Source organism: Peromyscus leucopus, chromosome 6, assembly GCF_004664715.2.
Source record: "Peromyscus leucopus breed LL Stock chromosome 6, UCI_PerLeu_2.1, whole genome shotgun sequence".
Classification (NCBI taxonomy): Eukaryota; Metazoa; Chordata; class Mammalia; order Rodentia; family Cricetidae; genus Peromyscus; species Peromyscus leucopus.
In genome coordinates, this window is record NC_051068.1 from 9,194,600 (window position 1) to 9,206,988 (window position 12,389).

At 40.3% G+C, this 12,389-nt stretch overlaps 1 protein-coding gene across 1 annotated transcript in view; it reads right to left on the bottom strand.

The window, feature by feature from the left end:
- The window catches only part of LOC114695358, a 30,436-nt gene extending 19,877 nt beyond the window's left edge, over positions 1-10,559 (bottom strand). The window contains exons 1-3 of the mRNA XM_037207273.1: positions 10,390-10,559; positions 9,939-10,160; positions 4,066-4,132 (exon numbers count right to left, since the gene is read on the bottom strand). Of these exons, the coding sequence (XP_037063168.1) occupies positions 4,066-4,132; positions 9,939-10,160; positions 10,390-10,559 (459 nt within the window). The remainder of the gene's footprint in view (positions 1-4,065; positions 4,133-9,938; positions 10,161-10,389) is intronic.
- Between the last annotated feature and the right edge of the window lie 1,830 nt (positions 10,560-12,389).

A 12,389-nucleotide genomic window follows, 5' to 3' on the forward strand; every position in this document is an offset into this window, starting at 1 on the left:
CTAACTGACCATCAGTGTCTAGACTGGGAACTTTGGGGGACTGTTCAGGGTTGAAAGGAAATGGACCCAGTTGGTTGTGTCTAGAATGCAGAGCAGAACTCTCTCCAGCACCCTTCCTTCTTCTCACCATTTGTGAAGTAGATCTTCAGCAATATTAATCACTGGAGACTAGAACGTTTATCCCCAAAACTGAATGAACTGTTGTATTGACGCCTGTCCTCCAGTCTACTTATGTCTTTATGAGAACACACCCTTAAAATGTTTACTTGATAAGACCAGTACCTATTTCATGCCTTTCAGAGTAATATGAAGGCTATGATCCTCTGGAGAGGTGATCACAGAAAATACCTCCATGGTTCTATGTGACAATATCACCATGTGTAAAGCTTCAATCACAGCAGTTTCCTATGTCATCCAAACAATCACCATGCTGGACCTAGTTGATGTCTGCAGTTTCCCCTGATTGGTTTAGGGACAGTAGCTGCTTCTCATCTCTTCACACTGCTTTGGAAGTTATGAGCTCACAGAGGTTCTCATGTGTGGCCCCTTATGAGCAACCATCATAATCAGGGATTTCCCCCTTGCTTCTACAATCTATCTGTAAACACCAAGCAAGAGGGCCCCTGATTATCATGTTTTTAATATTTTACTTTGAGAAGATGTCTCCACAAGATCCACAAATTTGCAATACCCATAAATCAGCTTCCAAAGTGCTGGAATTGCTGGCATGTGCTACCACACCTGCCTCCTTTTCAAGTTTGTTGCTATTCGTTCCCCAGGATCAAACAGCAGAACAATTGATTACCCGATAGCATATAGACAGCCATGAAAACACATATACAAGCGTCTAATATATGTATAGCTAAAAACACATATGTATTGTATATATACATACATATATCTTAATATACATTTATATGTAATAACAATTAATAAAAAAGAAGCCATGATTTTCACAGAGAGCGAGAGGGGGAATATGGGAGGACTTGTCAAGTGGAAAGGGAAAGGGGAGATGATAATGAAGTATTTATAATCTCAAAAAATAAAAAAGAATAAATAAAACTTTTGTGGTTTTGAACAGGAAGGCCTAATCAAAGTGTAGCCTCTCATAGTAAGGAAGGCACAATGTACATACTCACAGGTTATTAGATACAATCAAAACATCACTGAACAAGGAGAGATGTTGTTTCTTCCTTCTCCAGCCTCTTCTGAGTTCCACGGGGCCTTGGCACAGCAAGGTTCGATGTATCCCTCCCATGGCTTTCTCCTCAAGGGTTTCCATGTAGGAAAAAAAAGGCTTCTCCTGGTCCAGATCTCCAACTAACAGAACAGGTATTCAGTGGTTGTTAATTGATACCTAATTTCAAAGGGTGAATGATATTAAAACACAGGCTCAGTTCTCCAACAGGACTCTGTTGAGTTATCAACAGTTTTAAGGTTGCTTAGGAAAGGAAGTATTGGGAACAGATTGCAGGAGTGGGCTCTTTTTCAGAAGGTATCAACTTAGAGGCCTGGGAAGCTGGTAGGGTCTAGAGAAGTGGTTCTCCACCTTTCTAATGATGCATCCCTTCAGTACAGTTCTTCATGTTGTGGGGACCGAACTGTAAAATTATTTCATTACTTCTTCGTCACTGTAATTTTGCTACTGTTATGAATCCTAATGTCAATATCTGATATGCAGAATATCTGATAAGGGACCCCAAAGGAGTCACTACCCACAGGTTGAGAACCACTAGTCTAGAGTGAGAAAAGGGCTGAGTGATGTAATTCCATCACATTTTAAATCATTTTAAAAATTGAACACTAAAAAATATCAATTTTTTAAAAAAGAATTTTGATTTACCAGCATTATTCATGATTTATAAATAAAGTAGTAACACATTGCAAGGCATGCTATTGGAGAGAAGAAATATTCACACACTAGAGGGATTCACAGGAAAGGAGAGATCAATGTCTAACATTAAATGAAGGCCAAAGAAGGTGACTCCTGAAAAATGGCCATTGGAGTAGCAAGTTGGATGTCATTGCCAACCCTAACTGCAATAATATGTGTGCAATAATAGGAGGAATTCTTGTGCAAAACCTTGTGAACTGCAGATTTATCCCCAAAGACTCTCAATCCTAATTCTTTTAACCTATCAAAGGTCCATGTGATAAAAGCAGCATGCAGACATCGTTAACACTGTGAACCTTAGAGTGTAACAGATGCAAGAATCACAGGAGTCTTTATAGACAAATGTGCCTTAGCGAGACAGTCAGAAAGCTGCACACACAGGTAAGTCAGGTAGCTTTGGAGACTATGGAGGAGAGGTGCATGCTTAGAAGAAGTAAAGCCTAGAGGCACAAAGGATTGTGACTGAAACAACCCGGAAGATACTGTGTAAATCTCATAGTTCATTATAAAGTATACCTTGGACACATAATAATCATAGAAAGATCATGCAAAACTAGAATGCCCATGTCTTTAAAATGATTTAATTTTGGTGAGAGTAATAAATTGTACCTTCTGCAAACTGTGTGTTTTCACTGATAGGTGTAATTATACAGTACTAATTAAGATAGCAAAACTCTACCAAATTGTAAAGTTCTTTATAAAGATTTTCTGCTGTGTAATTCTGTTTTAAAATGACTGATATGTTGGAGTGTGGTAAAGAAAACAAATAAGAAAGTAATCTATGTATTGAAATGCCATAATTAACACATTCCTTTGTAGGCTGTCATAAATAGATGTGAAAGAAATAAAAGTTTTTTCCTAATGATTTAAACAAGTCAGTTCTCAGGGAACACATATATCCAGACATGTCAGTCTTTGTCCAGCACAAGATGGACTATAGAAGGGTCTCCGGTGGTTAGAAAACAACAAAACAAAACAAAACAAACAAACAAAAACAAAAATTAGCATTCATCAAGAATTTGTGAAATGGATCTTGAATAGCAGAAGGAGTCATTTCCTCTGGTAAAAGGGACATATGGATCCCCAATTACCTGTGGCTGATATCAACACCCATGCTGCCTTCCAGGTTCCCTGTGTCTCGATTCAAAAGTACTTGCTAAATATCTCACAGCCCCATCTACTTTCCAGTCCCTTCACAACCACCCCACAAATGTTCTAGAACTCCCCTTGCTCTCTTTAGGAAGTCTAGGTATTTCCCCCCTGCCCCAGCCATCTCCACTACTCTCTTTTGCTATTCTCCCTTCTCTCACAGACTGTTTTGGTCACATCAAGTCTGTTTCTTTTTATTACTGCTCTGAATTCTTCCAGATGCCTCTGAACATTCTCTCTTATCCACAATAAAATTCTTCCCTGCAATTATGGAGTGGTTTCTTTTCTGTGCCATGCTCTACAGTTTGAATATTCAAAATATATATTTCTTCAAGTGAATATTACTCTTCCCAAGACATATGTTATCTCTTTCAAGAAATATGCACAGAAACACCATAGCTTTCATTTAGCTTTAAGATACCTGTGAATCAAAGAATCAAAGAGAGAATCAAACAGCCAATGGTTGTCCTCACACATGTCAAGCATATGTCCTCATACATGTAAAGATGTGTTAAAAAATAGTACCAACTCAGTTTCATGATAAACAAATTTGAAATTAAATGACATGTTTGGAAAGTCATTCCTGTCTAATCTGAATCAATGTTAAAATATAGGGAAATAGATTCTAAAGAACACAATATATGTTGAAAACCATAACAATTTGCTGAAAACCAGAGAGTTTTTCTATTTTGGGTTGAAATCTGACCATTTCCAATAAACTTTTGTGGTCATAGTGGGTAAAACAATTAGAAGGATCAGAATATAACCATCTCTCATAACTTGGACAGGTAATTTTGTAGATTTACAGATACTATTCTCATGTGTAGCCTAGAACATACCTCCCCTGACATGATAACCATATTTATTTAGTGGATTGGTAGTGAATATTACTAAACATGGGCATCTTTTCATGAAGCCATGGCTGAGTTAAGAATTGGCTCACATGATCTGCAAGAATCAAGACAGAATACATCTTCATACTATTAGTTATCATGACAATCAAAACTACTTATTAAAAATACCTTTACAGCGGAGTCTGGAATGGAGAACCTTTCAATGAACGTGAAATTATCTTTTTCCTTCTTGGCACTAAACACCAAAGATGGTCACAGCAGTTGGTAGACCAACTACTGAAGTCTGAGCATCCTGAAGTAGTCATGGTGACAGACCACTGATGTCAACATTCTAAGGCTCATGCCATAACTGACAAAGTGACACATTCATTTCCTTCCCCTGTTTGGCTTTGAAAAACTATTTTTGAGCAACTGTTGAACCACAAGTGTTTGTAAAGAACAACAGATTTTCACAAGCATAGATTGATAGGTAGACTGATAGCTAGAAATAGATGACAGAGATATAGAGATAGATAGATAGATAGATAGATAGATAGATAGATAGATAGATAGATAGATAGATAGACAGAAAATAGTAAGTAGAGAGATTAAAATCAATGGCAGTGTGCCTCCCCAAACTCGGGTGTACTACCATAATCAGACATGCAGGACTATTTTCTGTTGCTCAGTGTTTTGAAAGGACAAATGGCCTAGTTTCAACAGTTTGTCCTCTGCTCGTGGCATCCTGGTAATGTCACATCATAGCAAATGGCCTCGCGGATGGGGCATTGAGGAGAGACCACACGGTGTGAGAGGAAGCCAGACAGAGTGACAAGGAGGCTGTCTTACTCTCTGACAATAGTACCGATGCAGTTCCATCAGCAGTAATTCCAGTTCCAGGTTCCAGTACAGCATTAATCTCTTCGGAAGGGAGCACTTCCAATGACAGAGAAGCTTCATTATAGGCTTTGTCTCTTAAAAGTGACACTACCATTTGCCTGCAAACCTCATGATGTCATTGTTTTTCTCTGCTGAGTAGTATTCCATTGTGTATATGTGCCACAAATAGATGGATCTAGAAAAAACATCCTGAGTGAGGTAACCCAGACTCAGAAAGACAAATATGGTATGTACTCACTCATAGGAGGATACTAGATGTGGAACAAGGATGACTGGACTGCTACTCACATCACCAGTGAGGCTACCTGGAAAACAGGACCCCAAGAAAGACACGAGGATCGCCCAATGACAGAGAAATGGCTGAGATCTACATGAACAACCTGGACATGCATGGGAGAAATGAAGGGCGAGGGTCAAGGGGAAGAGAGTGGGAGATCCCAGCTGGATCAAGAACAGAGAGGGAGGACAAGGAATAGGAGACCATGGCAAATGAAGACCACGTGAGCAAAGGAAGAAACAAAGTGCTAAAGAGGCCCACAGAAATCCACAAAGATACCTCCACAAAAGACTGCTGGCAATGGCCGAGAGACAGCCAGGACTGACCTACTCTGGTGATGGGATGGCCAAACACCCTAATAGTTGTGCCAGAAACCCCATCCAAGGACTGAGGAATCTGGATGCAGACATCCACAGCTAGGCCCCCAGGTGGAGCACTGGGAGTCTAATTAGCGAGAAAAAGGAAGGTTTATATGAGCGAGAATTATTGAAACCAAGGTTGGATAAAGCACAGGGACAAATAGTCAAACGAATGGAAACACATGAACTATGAACCAAAGGCTGAGGGGCCCCCAACTGGATCAGGCCCTCTGAATAGGTGAGACAGTTGATTGGCTTGATCTGTTTGGGAGGCATCTAGGCAGTGGTACCAGGTCCTGGGCTCATTGCATGAGTTGGCTGTTTGAAACCTGGGACTTATGCAGGGACGCTTGGCTCAATCTGGGAGGAGGGGACTGGACCTACCTGGACTGAGTCTACCAGGTCGATCGATCTCAGTCCTCGGGGGTGGCTTTGCCCTGGAGAAGGTGGGAATGGGGGTATGCTGGGGGGAAGGGGAGGGGGCAGGAAGGGGGAAAACAAGGGAATCTGTGGCTGTTATGTAGAACTGAATGGTTTTATTGTAAAATAAAATAAAATATGAAAAAAAAAAAGTGACACTACCTACCAACACTGTCAAACTTGAGACTAAATTTAGAGCAGATAAGCCCATGAGGGCCAAACCACATTGAACCAAAGAACTGTGGTGTGAATCTTGATACAATGAAGATCTGTATCAATCTTGGGACATTCCCACTAAAATATGTTTCTTTAATATTATTTTTCACCATACACACCAATTGATACCTCCCTGTTGAGCATCTTTTAAGTGGCCATCAGGTACTTTAAAATTATCCAATTTTTTTTTGTCTTATTTGGTTTGTTTGCTTGTTTTGTTGTATTTTAAAGAAAGATATGTTTTTAAAAATATATGGAATATTCAGTATTTTTCTTTTATTCCAATCAGCATAACTGGAGGCTCATTCAATCATTCATATTATTGCATATTATTGGCGGTCCAGCCATATAAGTAGTATGTTTAAGGACATTCCTAGGTAACACCTATGGTACTTCTTTTTAAACCATTGCACTATTGATAGATTTGTGGTTGCATCCATTTTGGAAATATAATTGTTAAAATCATTTGTAAAGAATCTTTTAAAGGGCATGAGAATTTAATTTTTAAACTCTACCACAAAGACGATTATAACCAGTGTGTGTATTATAATTGCTTTTCTCTCTTGTATTTACAGTTTATATTCTATATATTAAAATATTTCAACTGGACTAAGATTGTTGGAGAGAATATCTTAGATGAAAATCAATATGATATCTCTTATGTCTGCATTCTCATAATTGATTTCAACTATGTCAGTTGGTGAGCTTTCCATTGCAAGGCTTTATGGGAGGAAAGTTCTTTCAGATGCAGCATGGACTTGTCCTCTTTGTATGTATTCCATAGATATAACATAAGCTGTGCCTGTTTGTCTAAAACACAATCATACTAGGCACCTTAGTCAATCTTCCTACCAGCATTCCACTAATAGTGATTTTATTTGCAAACCCAACCAATGGGAAAATAAGTGTAGCTTCCAAATCATTTGTGCATTGTGTATTTTTCCAATATGTAATCAAATTTAAGTAATATACAATCTCCAAGTAGCTCTAATAAAATGTGTGTGTGTGTATATATATATACATTCCCCATTTTGTTTATATCACTATTTTTAATCAATAAGTGCTTGGTGGCATGGCTATATGATTGTCTTGCAAAAATAACTGACATGGTGTTCAATTGGTTTTAAGTATTTTTAAGGTACAAAATCTTGAATAAATTCAAAATTATTACCTGATTTTGTAACTTAACTCAACTAAATTACTTTTTCCAGAGTAGAGGCTACTGATTAACTATTCAGATGGTCTTGTCCTCTCATAATTTTGTGTCCACTGTGCCTGTTTTACACCTCACTGCTGTGAATTTATTCACCCTCTTTGCATTAGTGTTTCTCCTGCAAACCAAGGGAACTGTGGGAAATCATGAGTGTGATTCATCATAACTAGAAGATGCTATCATCATCATACAGAGACATATTTTTAATCTGTAAATCCAAAAGTCACATTATTTAGCTCAGTATTTGCAATCTCTTTGTGTATGCGTGTGTGTTTTAAATTTTGTTGGTTTTTAATCATCCTACACTCTATGTCCATTTGTGGGTTTTTTATGACAGCAAACTACATTCAACTAAATATTAAGGTTAAATGTTCCAGTCAATAGGTGGGCAGAGTGTTGTAAACTATTTAAAAATGAATACATGGCTGGGTGTTGGTAGAGCATGCCTTTAATCCCAACACTAAGGAGGCAGAAGAAACAGATCTCTGTGATTTAAAGGCCAGCCTAACTACAGAGCAAGTTCCAGGACATCCCAGGCTACACAGAGAAACCCTGTCTTGAAAAAACAAATTTAAAAAATTGAATACATATTAATATATATATTTGCTTCAGTGAAGTAACAGAAAAAATATTTGCATTCTCCTTTATGTCAATCAACACAGCTTTTGACTATGTGTAAAAGAAAATTATAGGGCTGGAGAGATGGCTCAGAGGCTAAGAGCACTGACTGTTCTTCGAAGTCTGATTCAATTTCAGCAAACATGTGGCTCAAACCATTGTAATGAATCTGTGCTTTGCTGCAGACATGAAAAACATGTATACATAACAAATAAATAAATCTTTAAAAGAAAATTTTAATTGCTTCTGAAAAATATTTTACTAAGTTACTGTGGAGTCTCCAGCAGTTAACAATGTCAATTCACTGTATAAATTTAATAGTTAATACTCTCAACAAAAAATTCAGAGTCAATTATCTACTTATAAAGTCAATAAAAATAAGAAATTGTGATTCAAAATATTCACAAGTCTGGATGTGTGATCATAATCAGTTAAGTTTCTATATAATTTCCTTTCATGATTTCCTAATTTTGGAACAGAGTCAAAAGAAAAAAAAGAATTAACTAGAGCTTGAAGCATAATATATTAAATGTAAGCCTTGATGAGTTATTTTCTTTGTATGCTGATGATAAAATAATCATACCCAGAAAATAAACAATCTCTTGAAAACCAATAAAAAATGTGAATATTTGTATTTTCATCAGCAAATTTTCAGGCTATAGCAAACTAGTAATGCAAAACCACCAAATAAGAGTGAAAGACAGTCCTTACAAACATTGAAGAGAATACAGAACAGACACATTCAGTTATATTTAGATATCACATATTTGAACATTTATTACAAAATATTTAGCAGCCTAAACTAAAGATTATTATAATATTAAACCAGCGCATTCACTTCTTGGCAAATAACCAATCAAATATGTGTCTATGTTCACCAAAATATGTACAGGAATGTTCCTAGTATCTTTAGTTTTCTTATTAGAAAACAGGAAAGAAACAGATTATTCACTAGTAGAATACGCTGTATTTGACTTTTACAATGAAATTGAATGTCATATAAAAATTTAAACACTGTTCCCTTTCATAGAGATCCTTTCTCTTCATAGAATACTCCACACTGTTGATGGCAACTTTTCTCAAATTATACATATTCTTACAATATTAATCAAAATCTTAAGATATTTCGCAGGTATCAGAAAGGGAATTCAAAACTTCATGAGAAAACAAAACAAAAAGGAAAGAAAACAGAGAAGTCAACAGAATCCCACAGACCACATATGGCATTATTTAGTTCACAATTGACTGTAAAATAGAAGTGATTAAGAAAGTGTACAGAGTAGTATATGTCAATATTCCTGGAACTCCAGAGGTGGAAGCGTGGAGAACAGGATATATATAAATGTGTGTGTGTGTGTGTGTTGTGTGTGTGTGTGTGTGTGTGTTCTTCCTAATGTTTATAAGGAAATAGATTACACGTGTATTTCACTTATGAAGGGAAAACACATTAAGCTCTACTAATTTAAATGAATTGAAAGACTATGCCTTGAAGCATGGCATTCTTATCAAAAGCCCTTTCCTCACCAGGAATCTCCTGTCATACTGCAGTGGTTCCACAGTTCTCAAACATGTTAAAATGTGTTAAAGTAAGTCAGTGTATCCTAGAGCACGAACCCAGAACCTGAGTGTGGTGCCGAGGCATCAATCTCCACCCTCTAAGGTTTTTTTTTTTTTTTTTTTTTGGTTTTTCGAGACAGGGTTTCTCTGTGTAGCTTTGCGCCTTTCCTGGAACTCTCTTTGGAGACCAGGCTGGCCTTGAACTCACAGAGATCCGCCTGCCTCTGCCTTCCGAGTGCTGGGATTAAAGGCGTGCACCACCACCGCCCGGCTCCTCTAAGGTTTTAACCGTATTTATAAAAAGGCCTTACAGCAGCAACCAGCCTTCCTCGGTCCCCTTAACTGTGCCCTAGTCAAGAGGACTGGAGTCCAGGGCCCTTGACACACTTAGCAGAGGATGAACTTGGGGTCAGTCATGTGACTCTAGTTCTGAAGCCGGCAATGCAGCATCTGAAGTCATGGCACGGGTCACACCCGCGCTTCTGTGCGCGCCACCACTCACTTGACCCCGGCACCATCCTCCCGCCCGCGCCGCGACTGCGCAGCCCTCGGCGCCTGCGCCCTCCCTTCCCTCTGCAGGCGTTGCTCCAGCCCTGAGACTTGGAGGAGTCCTGGGTTCGAGAAGCACCTCCTCCCGTGGAGGCTGCCGTGTTCCCGGGTGGGCAGCGTGAACACCAGCTCCGGCAAGCCCGAGCGACCCACGAGCACCTGCCCAGGACCAGGCCTGTTGGGGACGGCCGGGTCGGTAGGGCTGACAACCGCCTGTGTCGCCAGCCTCCGGGGTCCCACGCCCCGGCCCCCACGGGCCTGTGCGCACGTGCACACACACATACACACGTGCGAAATAAACGGGGAGACGGGAACAGTCCCTGTCTCCAGGCATCATTAGATAGCATGGGTGTGAGGCTGGTGGCGCTGTCAGTTCTCAGATGCCCAGGGCGGCACTCGGGGACCTGCCCTCAGATCCTTTGTGGAGCCACAGGTGCTGCGGGTGGCATCGGGTACCTGCCCTGGCGCTGAGGGCGGCGGCAATGGGCCAGCAAGGCCTCTTGCGTAGGCTGGGCGATTCCAAATTCGCCAGGATGCAGCTGGTGGTGCAAGGCATGGCACTGTCTGCCGCCATGCCCCCGCAAACATTAAGGTATCAGCACAATAATATTAATATTATATAATATCAGCACAGCGAATATTAAAAGAGGTCAGTGTAACCTGCCTTCCACGTCTGCCTTTAGGTTCCTGTCGCTGCATTTATAACTGCTACACAAATGCCACCATGTCACCAGCATGAAGAGAAATTCTTCTTCAACGCCAAAGGCCAGATGGAAACTTTACCCATCATCTGGGACTCACCCACCAAACAACTGTCTGTTGTCGTGCCTTGAACTTCTGCTTGAGTTCCCTCCCTAGTTGGTAATTAGGGGAGAAAAGGAATCATGCACTGTTTGCCCTCACTGAGGGAGTGCGTAGTTGGCAGCTGGATTGGGAAGAGGGAAAGTGAGATGGCAGGATTGAGGTTTTCTAGAGAAGTCCTAGGATAAGAACAAGGGACATTCTGGGTGGCCTGAGTGACATCCCAGAGGGTCTTGGTAGATGACAGGCACACCTTCCCTGTGTGAATGGAGTATGCTGGGCTAGCTAACTCGTTTTCAAAAGCAATCTCTAAAGTATCTTTTCCCTTTGGTGCCTGTGACAGTGGGTGAAGCCCTGAACTACCTAGAAAAGAGACAGGTATCACACTTCTCTTTCAATGTCACACCTCCAGTTAAAACTAAAGCAGGTCACCAATTGTAGACCCGGAGCTAGGAGCTCTGTGGGAGGCAGGCCCTGAGTTAGGAGCACTGTGGGAGGCAAGCCCAGCATGCAGCATGCTCCCTCCAGAGGCAGACAAACCAAGAAGCTGGCATTTCTCTCAAGTCCCCTCCCTCACCTCCTAATTCTCTCTTGCCTGGTGATATAGATTGTGTGACAGTGAATGTGTCTGCTCACTTCTGTGACATCTTTCAAAAGAGGTGTATGTACGTGTGTATATTTGTAGACAACTTTCAGCTGCACCTCCCCAAGCCAAACTAGCCACACGTGCACTTCAGGAGCTGCTAATGTTGGCCAGCAATTCTGCTGCATTTCTGCACTCCCTGACACAATCCCCTCCCTCCCACTTTCTCTTCCTTTCCCTCACTGTGTGTTTCAGAAATCATTTAGCAGGGTCACATCAGATGCAGCCTGAGGTGATTTCAATATGGCTTTTCATGGGGATCCCTACAGCCAATGAACTGTCAGGCGTTCTGTGTTCCAGTGAAAAGTACAAAGTTAATAGTCCTTAGAAAATTTGTGGTGTTTGTTTTTTTTTAGTAAACTTAAAATTTCTTTTGTTGCTTGTTTTTGAAGTATGGTAGAAACGCACTTTTGGTAATTGTGTGCATCTGTGATACAAATATTTTTGTGTGTCTTAGAGAGTTTATTTAATCAAAAGTTAAAATGATGTTAAAGAGTTTAAAAATATCTGCAAAACAAGGAAAGGAAAAGAAACAGAAGAGGGAGATGGCTCTGCAGTTAAGCGTGAGTGTTGCTCTTGCAGAGGACCTGAGTTTGGTTCCCAGCCCCCATGTCAGCCGGTTCCTAACTGCCGGTCACTCCAGCTCCGGGGATCTGGACGCCCTCTTCTGGCCTCTGAGGGCACTCGCATACATTTGTGTATATACGTATACACACATACATATACTTACACACACATAAAAATAAAATAAAGCTTTTTAACAAAAGAAAACAGAAATAAGTACTTAATTAGGAGTTAGATGGACTGAGACAAAATGAGCCTGTTGGACTAGGAGAGCCAAGGAAAGGACACTGGGACTGAAATGCAAATTCTACTAAGAACTAAAGAGCGATGGTCAAGGCAGAAGAAGGGTGTGGGGGCCCCAGTCAGCTTCCCAAAACCAGAGTGGCCTCATCATAG